This window comes from Pipistrellus kuhlii, unplaced genomic scaffold (genome assembly GCF_014108245.1).
Source record: "Pipistrellus kuhlii isolate mPipKuh1 unplaced genomic scaffold, mPipKuh1.p scaffold_m20_p_11, whole genome shotgun sequence".
NCBI classification, from domain to species: Eukaryota; Metazoa; Chordata; class Mammalia; order Chiroptera; family Vespertilionidae; genus Pipistrellus; species Pipistrellus kuhlii.
Genome location: NW_023425416.1, coordinates 26,770,100 through 26,782,500, shown reverse-complemented (window position 1 = coordinate 26,782,500; position 12,401 = coordinate 26,770,100). Strand labels below are relative to the sequence as shown.

General features: G+C 36.7%; 1 protein-coding gene across 6 annotated transcripts in view; it reads right to left on the bottom strand.

Moving 5' to 3' along the window:
- The window catches only part of STAG1 (stromal antigen 1), a 250,216-nt gene that overhangs the window by 18,189 nt on the left and 219,626 nt on the right, over positions 1-12,401 (bottom strand). For 5 of the 6 annotated variants that reach the window (XM_036431365.2, XM_036431366.2, XM_036431363.2 and 2 more), the window contains 4 exons: positions 11,597-11,689; positions 7,671-7,845; positions 6,019-6,158; positions 1,100-1,201 (listed from right to left, as the gene is read on the bottom strand). In XM_036431365.2, coding sequence (XP_036287258.1) covers positions 1,100-1,201; positions 6,019-6,158; positions 7,671-7,845; positions 11,597-11,689 — 510 coding nt within the window. The remainder of the gene's footprint in view (positions 1-1,099; positions 1,202-6,018; positions 6,159-7,670; positions 7,846-11,596; positions 11,690-12,401) is intronic. The other variant, XM_036431364.2, reaches the window with a different exon arrangement.

Below are 12,401 nucleotides of genomic sequence, written 5' to 3'. Positions count from 1 at the left end.
TTGTGCACACTTGCATGTAACTATAATATATAGATACCCAATAACAAAACATTGGTTTTAAAAAGAATATACATCTTGAATTTTGAAATATACTGTAAAATTATATTATAATTAGACAAAAGCAAAAGGGATGTTTTTCCCCTCATCTTTTTCAATTAAAGGTTTTATAAATCATTTCAATTCATATCAATCTGATCAGCTGTGATAAGTATCTCCTAGTTTTACTTTATATTTCATTAATGATTAATGAAGTAATGGCTCTTTTCATATCTTTACTGGTTTTTAAGATTTCCTCTTCTGAAAAGTGGCTTTTCATATCCCTTGCTCACTATCCTAAGGGGTGTATTTATCTTTCTTACTGATTGTAATGTATGATTAAAAATACTTGGGCTCAATCTCATTTGTTTCTTAACTTTGTTCATAGTACTGGTTGATGATTAATCTATTTAAATTTATACATATCACCAGTTTTTTACTTTGTGGCTTCTTTCTTCAGTAAGGACTTCTCCACTCAAGGATATAAAAATATCCTCTTTCACTTTCTTATAAACTTTTAATTTTTAACATTTATATAATAATCCAAATAGAAGTTATTTTGGGTATGTATTAGGTAGGGCTATAAATAACTATTTCCCCAAAGATATATTCAATTGGCCCATCATCATTTAAAGTACAGGCCCAATCCTTTCCCCCACTGATTTGAAATGAGACCTTTATATCAAAGACTAAATATATACACACATACCTATGCCTCTCGCCCCAATCTCTATACTAATTTACTAGGCAATTATTAGGAATCTTATTTATACAATATATGTGACATATTTCTTTTAATTATTACTTTTTAAATATCCAATTTGGCATTTTATCTGGTCTAACAGATCACCTTATGATTTCATCTATTTGAAATATGAATTTTTGGATTATCTTCCAAAAGAAAAGACATGTAATACATATCTTTGTATCAGAAAATATCCATAGTAATATTCTGATATAATGACCTAATTTAAATGAGGTAAGATACTTAGCACATACTAAACGCAAGGAAGTGTTCAATATGTTAATGCCACTTCTTATCTCTTTCTTTCAAATTTCTTACCTGCTGTAAACTGAGAATGAGGGTCTTGGCACACTGAATTTTATCAATCTGCCTGGTTTTACTCAGTGTTTCCTTAATAATATCACCATAGTCATTGTAATACTGAGAGGAAAAGAAAGAAATCATAGCTTAAAAATTATTGAAATTTAACAAAATAGAAAATGGGTTGGTGAAAAAAAATAGGTTAAGTACAGAGGTATTTAATTTATCATAAACACAATGAGAATTTAAACATTTTGTCTAAAGTTAAAGGAAAATACATTTGATATTTAAACTTATGAAATCCTACTACTAATAAAACTAAAAAGCTGACAATTCCAAGAGAAGAGGAAGTCATATAGGGTAAAAAGAATTGCTCATTCTTTATAACATAGACTCAGAAGACACTATTTTAAAGGTGACAAATCAAGAAATAGATTTCGGTAGAAACTCCCTTAAGAACTAAACTGCAAACAGTTAAAATTACTTACCTCTGGGAAGTGGGCCTAAATAAGGGGGAAGAGTAGGTACAAACTTAACTTTAAAAACATATATATATATTATTTATTTTTTTACAGAGAGGGAGGAGGATAGAGAGTTAGAAACATCGATCAGCTGCTTCTGCACACTCCCTACTGGGGAGGTGCCTGCAACCAAAGTGCATACCTATGACCAGAATCAAACCTGGGATCCTTGAGTCCGCAGGCCCACGCCCTATCCACTGAGCCAACCAGTTAGGGCCAAACTTAACTTTTCATTTAATACTCTGTGTACTATCTTATTTACTCTCCCAACATGTCTATATTTTACTATTATAATATAAACAATAAAAAAATTGAATAAAAACACTTGATTTTTAACAGTGACTGAGAAAAATTTAATTTCTTTATAATTCGGGGTTTTTTTTATATAGAATGTAAAAAAAAAATGTTCCTTGTAGTAAAAAGTTAGGAAAAGTTTTATTTGAAACCATTAAATCTGAAATTTATTTCCAAGCTAAAATTTAAACCCTAGCCCTAGCCCGTTTGGCTCAGTGGATAAAGCGTCGGCCTGCGGACTCACAGGTCCCAGGTTCAATTCCGGTCAAGGGCATGTACCTTGGTTGCGGGCACATCCCCAGTGGGGGGTGTGCAGGAGGCAGCTGATCGATGCTTCTCTCTCATCGATGTTTCTAACTCTCTATCCTTCTCCCTTTCTCTCTATAAAAAATCAATAAAAATATATTTAAAATTTAAACCCTAAATCTATGTGAAGAAGTGTGTATATTAGCCTACCAAGTGAATTTTTCATAATCTTCAAAAAGGAGGTATGCTTCCACGATATCAGGTGCAAATAAGGAAAAATAATTTAAAAAAATAACCCTCTAAGAGTAATTAAAAACGATCTCAATGTAGGAGAAAAAAGAGAAAGATATATTGAAATACTAAAGTGGTTCAACAAAATGTATCACACACACAAAAAAATAAAAAATAAAGTGGTTCAACAAACAGATAATAAATTCAGATTTTTAATTCCAGGGATATAGAACAAAGGGTTATTAAGAAATAGCTATTAGAATATTCACAAAAAGATTAGAGCATATAATGATCAGAGGCATGCAAAATTTTATAAGGATTATAAAAGGCTGGGAAAAGTCTCACTTCTTGACACCAATGCAATATTGTTGAGAAGTGAAAAGGAACAATCATGGTAAGCTGGTATTCATTCATCCAAATCCTGCCTAGACATTAGTTTAGGAAGCCTTCTCTGATTCCTCTCACATAAGCCTGTCTCTATGTCCTATGTTTGCTTTAAAGTTTGTACATCTGTCACTATGATAATTATGCTGAGGCTTTATGGAAGAAACTAAGTCTTGCAGCTAAACAAACCTAAAATAAAATTCCAATTTTTGCTACTTTAATCTTGGAAAGCTACTCAACCCACGCCTTAACTTCCTTATTTGTAAATAATTTGATTTTCTACCTCTTAGGATTATTGTAATCAACAAAAATAATGTAAAAGCCTCAGAACAGTGTCTCAAATATAAATAGTACACACACAAAAAAACACACCCATAAGCAACCAAAAAACAAAACCCCAAGCAAAAAACCAACCAAACAAAAACATAGGCAACTTTATGTCTACATTTTAGTTTCTCTATTAATCTATTAGAGGCCCGATGCACAAAATTTGTGCAATAGTAGGTCTTCCTTCCCCTGGCCTCTGGCACCGCTTTTCCTCTTGTACTCGGGCCCTGGGCTTCTCTCTGGCCGCTGCAGGCACCCGGGCCCTGGGCTTCCCTCGCAGCCCGTTTCATCCGGAAGGATGTCGGGTCTAATTAGCATATTAAGCTTTTATTATTATAGATAAGCTCTTTAGTGCAGAAATCATGTCTTATTTAAATCTCTGGCTACCTGATTAGGTCCTGATTTTTGGCACAAAAAAGAAAACCCCAAAACAGTGCTAGTCACATTTCAGTTGTTGACAAAATATGATCAATTAGTTACTAAGTCATAACTATAATTGGATTATATCTAAACATGGATAAAGACACAAGTGGATCAATGGTATACAACATTCTGATTATGGGAAAAGTAAGACAGTGTTTCTGACAGGAGAATAAGGCCATCCATGTCACAAGAAGGTGCTCTCTCTTATCTGTGCCTGTCAGGCTATGTTATAAAGATTTCTGAACACTGCTTTTTTAGAGGGTCAAGAGCAAAATGGAGCTTTTGGAAAGAAGAGCAGCAAGGAGGGTAAGTACCAACCTAAACTATAATATGAAAAATTAATTAAAACACTTCAACACCTCTTTACTTACCTATGGGAAAAACCCAAACTTCTCATACATCATCATTAGGTCTAACCTGTCTATTTCTTTTTTCAAAATTTAATTTATTGATTTTTTACAGAGAGAGAGGAAAGGGGAGGGAGAAAGAGAGAAAGGGGAGTTGAGGGAGGGAGAGAGGAACATCAATTTGTTGTTCCACTTCCTTATGTATTCATTGGTTGATTCTTATATGTACCCTGATGGGGAATTGAACCTTCAACCTTGGCATAGGATGACACTCTTAACCAACTGAGCTACCCAGCGAAGACTCTTGTCACTTTTTAAAAATCTTATCTCTGCCTGTTTTCATAAGTAATCTATGTATAAAATTACCTGCATTTTCCCTAAACAATTCATATTACTCTGTGATGTTCATGAAGTTCAGTCTACAAGTCCTCCCACTACTTCTTTGCTTGACTAATTTATGCTTAACTGTCTCTTAGTTCAGAAATTTTCATTAACCCTCATATTTTACTCTTTTTTAAAATATATTTTTTTATGATTTCAGAGAAGAAGGGAGAGGAAGCAAGTGATAATAACATCTATGATGAGAGAGAATCATTATCAGTTGCGTCCTACACACCCCCTACTGGGGATCCAGCCCACAATTTGGACATGTGCACTGACCAGCAATCAAACCATGACCTCCTGGCCATAGGTTGACACCTAAACACTGAGCAATATCAGCCAGGTAATGCTCACATTTCTTAAGAGTTAAGTATCTGTTTTAAGGACGCCCTACATATACTTCTGTTTAATGCAATTATTTAATTACTTGACTCTATCCAGCTTTAGATTGGAATTAAAGCAGAGATTAAAAAGATCTTCATAACTTTAGCTTTGGCAAGCAACATGGTACACAAGTTGTCATACTTATAAAAATATCAGAAGAGATGTCATAAGGGAGAGACATTAGCTTTTTGCTATGTTGAACAAGAGAATACAAAGCCACCCTCCTGGCTGGTAGCAAAGTTGGTTAGAGCATCATCCCAATATACCAAGATTTAGGGTTTGATCCCCACTCAGAGGACATACAAGGATCAACCAATGAAAGCATGATTAAGTGGAACAACAGATTGATGTTTCTCTCTCTCCCCCCCCTCCTAAAAATAAATAAAATCTAAATATATAAAAGCCTAAGCAACCGAAAGACCAAATGAGTGGTTGCTATGACGCATACTGACCAACAGGGGGTAGGTGCTCAATGCAAGAGCCACCCTCTGGTGGTCAGTGCACTCCCACAGCCAACCTCCCACGGTCCCTCCTACTGGCTGGCTGGCCCCAATCAGCCCCAATTGCCAGCCAAACCAAGGGTCCCCACCCATGCACAAATTTGTGCACTGGGCCTTTAGTACTATATAATAAAAGACTAATATGCAAATAGACTGAATGACGGAACAACCGGTCACTATGACATGCACTGACCACCATGGGGCAGACGCTCAACATAGGAGCTGTCCCCTAAGAGTCAGTGTGCTCCCACAGGGGGAATGCTGCTCAACCAGAAGCCAGGCTCATGCTGGCAAGCACAACAGCGGGAGCCTCTCCTGCCTCTGCAGCAGTTGGACATCCCCCGAGGGCTCCCAGACTGTGAGAGGGCGCAGGCTGGGCTGAGAGACCTAATAATCTAATAATAAATAAAAATAAAAAGAGAATACATGTTCTTGGTAGCTGACTATGGAGCATGCCTGCACCGTTTTCCACCCCTATCCTCCAGGTGTGTTTTCCTTGCTTCTCTTTTTCTTCTAACCTCCAAGAGCCCCCCCCTTTTTTTTTGGCCTCTGTAACTTGTTTCCTGAGCCCACTTTATTCTACAGTTCACTTCTACTTCTGTGGCTTTCTAAATAAAATTTTTATTTACAAAAAAAAGGAAATATATGGCCTCATGAAAATAAAAACCCATTCTTTCATATAAATGTGAATAACTCCTATTTTACAGAATAGATATAATGGTATAGATAAAAAGTTTATACTTATATAAGAGACAAACTTTAAACATATAAGAAATCATCAATTATATATATACATAAAAGCTGTAAATTTTGGCTTCTGTTACCATCATTTCTTTCATTTTTAGTTACAAGCTTCTCTGCCAATTAGATGCCAAGAGAAAAAAAATACAAAAATATACCTTCATGTAGTGTTTAAAGATGTCTGCAGCTGCATGCATGTCAACAATATCATAAATGATAAGTTTGCTGAAGGCAGCGAGTAGATTTCTTCTTTTGTGTAAGGCCTCGATTTTATTTGCTTCATCTTCTTCGTCACCCTCTGACCACAGAAAATACATTATGAAACAATGCAGAAAATCTATACACTAAAAACTCAGCTTATATTATTATACCTTTACAAACAGGTACAATTCAGTTTTGTTTTGTTTGTTTGTTTGTTTATTTATTTATTTTTACAATTCAGTTTTAGATGGGATGAAATAATGTTATACTAATTATTTGAGGGTGCTATATTTAATTAGACTTTTGTCATATATTTGCTAGGCACTGCGATTCCTATCTTTTAGGAGACTGTCCGAGCAAAGACTAAGAACACTACATGTAAAAATATTATTTGTCTGATATTTTCATCATAATACTGCTGTCTGTTTACTTTAAAATGCGGTCTTATTTCAATATCCTTATTTGCTAATGTATTTCCACAGAGAAGAAATTTTTAAGTCGCAGAAAAAAGGTTTTCTTTTAGAAAAATACATGGGGAATAATGGCAGTATATGGGGAGTTAGTTTTCAATGCTTGTCCTAAACATGGTCTACAGTGTCAGCTGAAAAATAAAATTTATTTTGCAAACCATATTATACAAATATACATTGAAAAGTAAAGTCCTATCAAGTAGTGTTTCTTCCTTATAATTAATTAATTAATTACTTAATTTAGTCAGGCCCTATTGGCTAGTCTATTTCTAATCCTAGGAAAACTTCCTCTATAAAGCTCAGATGATAACTTTTACCACATTTTTTTGTTTCAGGTTCTGTACTGATCCTTTTATGTCTTAATCTGTCCTTATTTGGAGACGATGTTCATTCTTCCCATTTTTAGATTCATAAATAAAATAACCCCCAAAATAACCCCAAAAACTTCTCTTCAACTTCTCTTTCTACTAATTGGTCCCGCTGTGAAGCATCAATGCTTGGAGAAGTTGGAAATCTTTTTGCTTAAAACAAAAAGCAGGTAAATTTTATCTTTTGAGATTAATGTTGACTCTATGACATTAATAAAGACACTGTTTCATAGTTTAGTATATTCTAAAATGTTTTGTTAAAGAACATTTTAATAGCATCAGAATAGATCTGTGGATCAGATGTGCCACAGATCTTAGTTTAGAGAACTTAAATTATCTTTTTCACAAATAACCTATATAATTTATTTACGATTGTTTACCATCGTAAATTTTGCTAATTTTGCTAATTATTCTGCAGGCTCAGCACAGTTTTGACTAGTGAGGTTCGATAAGTCTTTCAAAACTTAATATATTTTGTTAAGTACTATATGAGAAAGGAACTGATGTTTTACTCTTCAGACAAACCGTGAATCCCACATATACATTATGCACGTGTGAAGTGAAAAATGTATAGAATTATCCTTTAGAGCAAACGAAGAAGACTTCACTATGCATTTTTATTCATTTTGGTCTCTGAATTACACAAACATATTATCTTTTTTTTTTTTTTTTAAAGAGAAATTCTAATATTTTTAAAAATTAATTTTTTCCCCTTATCTTTCGGGGCTGGTAAAACAAGATAAATAGTGACAAGATGAGAGCTACAAATACCCATGCTCTGGTTCTCCTCATCTTGGTCAATGAAAACGTGATCCATCACAAAACTGAGGAGTTCAGACTGAAGTCCAGTATCTGGATTAAATACCAAAGGTTGAAGGCCCTCTCTGCCACCTGTCATTAATTGGTGGCTAAAAATCATCAAAAGATCACAGAGTAACATGAAAGCCTGGAATGCAAAGGAAATTCATTAGTAAAGTATTGCTACAATGTCAATAAAAATATACTAAATTAAATATAATTTCATAATCCTACCTAAGAGAGTAATATGCAAATTAACTATCACTCTGCTATATCCACCAGCCACATCCACCAACCAATCAGAGCGAGTATGCAAATTAACCCAACCAAGATGACTGCTGCCACAGAGACCAGGAGAGAGGCTAGGGTTGCCCCCGGTGATAGAACATGCCAAGCTTCTGCAGCCCTGGCCAGCCTAGGCCTCCATTCTAGGCTACAAAGTTCCAATTATAGAGGGTAAAAAAAATCCAAACAGAAACGGTGGCAGCCAAGGAGTGAGCAGGAGGCTCGGCTCTATTCCAGGATACAAAGTTTCAATTGTAAAAGATAAATAAATCCCAGATACCAGAGCCTCCGCTTGGGTCGCCAGGGGGCGTGGCTGGCTTGCAAACCAGCACAGGCCCCTTGCCCAGGCCGCCCCATGCCCCAAGGGAACCCCCACCCTGATCCAGTTCAGCCTTCAGGGCAAACCAGCTGGCCCCAACCCATGCACCAGGCCTCTATCCTGTCTAATGAGAGTAATATGCAGACTGACTATCACTCCAACACACAAGATGGCCACCATAAGATGGCCAGCAAGGGAGGGCAGTTGGGAGGCCCCAGGACTGCGTGGGAGGGAAGTTGAGAGGGATCAGGCCTGCAAGGGAGGGAAGTTGAGGTTGATCAACCTTGTAGGGGAGGACAGTTAGGGGTGACCGGGCCAGCAGAGGGAAGTTGGGGGCAAACAGGCTGGCAGGGAAGCAGTTAGATATCAATCAGGCTGGCATAGGAATGGTTAGGGGTGATCAGGCTGGCAGGCAGAAGCTGTTAAAGGCAATCAGGAAGGCAGGCAGGTGAGCAGTTGGGAGCCAGCAGTCCTGGATTGTGAGAGGGATCCCAGATTGGAGAAGGTGCAGGCTGGGCTGAGGAACACCTCCACTCCCTCCCCACCCCCGTGCACAAATTTCGTGCACTGGGCCTCTAGTAGTATCATAATAGAAACTTTGGGTATTTAAATTCCAACTATTTAGTTTTAAGTTTCTAAACTTAATACTAAACACTAGTCATATTTAAGATTCCTCCTTCCCCAAATATAATCTAGTTCTTTTATTTGGTTATATTAACTCAAATACTGATTAAGAGATTTTTGACTTGAATGTAAAGATACAATGAGTTGAACTCAACTCTGAAAATGCAAAATTGATACAATAAATAACAACAGTGGTTAGAAATCAATCAGATACTGCTTAATCAAATAATAAGTATAAATCTTAAGACCAAATATAATTTCATAAATTACAATGCAGTACTATAAACCTGTAATCTACTATTTTTCCCCTCACATTTTTAATTAAAAATTTTTTTAATGTTGGCATTATTGCAGGAGTCCTCCACATCCTTGCCTACCTCCACCCTCCCCTACCTAACCTTTCTTGAACTTCACCAAATTATTGTCCATGTCCAAGGAGTATGCATATATGTTCTTTTAAAAATCTAATGTAGCCCTGGTGGTGGTGTTGCCAAGTGGTTAGAGCATCAGCCTGGGCACAGAAAGAGTCGTGGGTTTGATTACCCAGACAAAGGCACATACCTCGGTTGTGGGTTTTGCTTCTCCCTTCACGCCCCACCCCCCTGCATTGGGATGCATGCCAGAGGCAACCAATGGATGTGTCTCTCTCATACTGATGTTTCTCTTCCTCACTCTATTTCTCTTCCCTTCCCTCCCTTCCTTCCACTCTCTGAAAAGCAATGGGAAAAAATATCCTCAGGTAAGGATTTAAAAAACAAAATATAATGTAAAAAAAAAAAAATCTCTAATATTAGGTAAAATTAAATTCAAGACCATTCACATAAAAATCAGTATCTAAAGTTTCGGGACAAATTTAATCATTTAAGGTAGGGGTGGGAATGTACAAGGCCCAGGAAATCATTTGTTCTGGCCCTGCCAAGGCATTAGGGGTGAGTTAATTAAATGTTTGACCAAATATTACAGGCTAATTTTTAAGTTGATAATTTTGTATGGCCAATGAATGACGTTATAAATATCCAAATGGCCTATGACAGAAAAAAGGTTCTTTACCCCTGATTTAAGGGAACTTTTAATGCATTTCCCCAAGGAGAAATTATTATAGTTAAGTTGCCAAATTTGCCCTATTTAATGGATGGTATTAAATAAAACTGTTATCAGTTTATTGTAACTGAAAGGTTTGTTGGTATCTGAGGGCTCTGATATTTCAAAAGCAATCTATTCGGCCCCCTCCAAAATTGATTTCTATGGGAAAATACAACTTTGACACGTATTTAGAAATTGCCATATACTTTGCTAGAAACCTCCAATAAGACTCATGCAATTCATGCTCTGACTACACAACCATGAAATACATGAGCCTATTTAGAAAAATCCACTTGAAAAGGGGAGCATAAAAAGAATCCAGACCTTTTGTTCTTTAACCAAGGCCATAGTTTTGGATATCACCAAATAGTGATGACACAAAAAACACTGAATTTTTTGGTTTAAATGTTTAGAGCTAGGTAATTTTAGATAGTACTGGTGGCAATCAGAGATTTCTAGAACAAGGGTTAGGGTAGATGATCTCTGTTTCCATTTTAAGTTAGATGCTGATAATCCAATAAAGAAAACCCACGATAACCTATTTATAAAATACATAGCAAAGGATTAATACTACTGTACACTTTAACTAATTAGACTTTATTTCTAGTTCAACAACATAATAAAAACAGTATGGAAAAGGTACATTTTGTTTCATATTAAAATGCTTCCTAATAGAAAAACAGTAAAATAGTTGACAAATTCAATCCATGGAAATGGTATTGCCTTGGGCTCTACTTTGACCCTCTTTGGACTGCACCCTTTCCCAATAATGAGGAGTATGGTGGACCAATAGTATATGCCTACCTGCATCTCTACTTCTATACTACCCTCCAGGTATAAGAACTCAGGGATTTCTTTCTTTAAATCCTCATCCAAAGATATTTTTTCCACTGATTTTTAGAGAGAGTGGAAGAGAGAGGAAAAGACAGAGAGAAATATTGATGTGAAACACATCAATTGGTTGCCTCCTGCATGCGACCCAACCAGGGTCCAGGCCAGGGAGGAGTTTGCAACTTAGGTACCTTCCCCCTTGACCAGAATGGAACCCAGGACCCTTCCGTCCACAGGCCGATGCTCTATCCACTGAGCCAAACCAGCTAGAGTGACTCAGTGATTCATTGCCTTAATAAATCTGATTCTGTTACAAGAGCCTGCACAGGATTCTTCTGCAGGCTCACTGCATTGCATCCCCAGTGCCCGTACTCCTAGGTCCCAGGGTGGTCAAGGAGCAGCTGTTTGAGGGGGTGATGCTGATAAAGTTGGAAATGTGAGCTAAGTATTCACAATGCATGTATGAGAAGTTCTTCCCAGTGCAGGAAAAAGCTCAAGGTGAGATAAGAAAAGGGAGGCTCACAGGCCAGCACCCAGCCTTCTAGATCAGCATCTTATCAAGGTAAAAAAGACATGTAACAGGTTTGTTAGATTGCTTTGTAACTTAAATATTTAGACACCTATAATCTTGTCCTAGGTCTCATTAATGTAAGAGAAAAACAAGCATGCAAAGAATTGCAATAAAAAATTACATCTTCTTACATGGTCTGTAATGCATTTGAGTTACTTTTATTGAGAGCATTTAATAATTTCTTACCTGTTCCTTCACTGGAGTATTAACATTAGATAGGCACTGTTGGCAAACGGCCAAAAAGGATTTCACGGTTTTCCTCAATACCAACAAATCCTCCTGTAAGACACATTCAAATTTGCAAGCATGAATTACAGTATCCTAGAAAACGGATCCAAAGGAAATAATACATAGCAAAGAGCCAAACTGGCCTAAATCAAAGAAGGCCATAAAACCAAATTTCTCACTGGGAACCAAACCATATAGTTATTTCCAAGTTTAGCCAACCAGTGGGCTGCGGACCACCAGTTGTCTGTGAGGTCCGAAAGGTTGGCAACCGCTGTCCTAGTTATTCTAATAAAAGAGGCAAGAAACTGATAAACCCAAGCACTCAGTTCTATTTAGCTATGGAATGATCAGTATGATTTTCCCCAACAAATTTTCCTTTATAAATATGGTTCACTTAAGCCAGTGTTTGGCAAACTCATTAGTCAACAGAGCAGCAAACCAAGGCTTGTGAGCCACATGTGGCTTGTGAGCAGCAGTTTGCTGACCACTGACTTAAGCTGATATTAAAATTGTTAGTCATTCCCATAAACATACTAGCTGTAAGGCGAGGGAGCACAGCAGCACACTAAAAAAAACCAATTAAGCAACAAATGTGTACTGAGTTTCTCTTATATTCTCAGCATTCTGCAAAATGTTAAGGGAAGACAGATAACTTTAAGACAGTGCCCATGTCCTCAGAGTTAACATCTTAGCAGAGAGTGTTTAAAAAATTTTTTATTAACTCTAACTATAGTAGAGAGAGATGAGCTAGAAAGACCTTCAC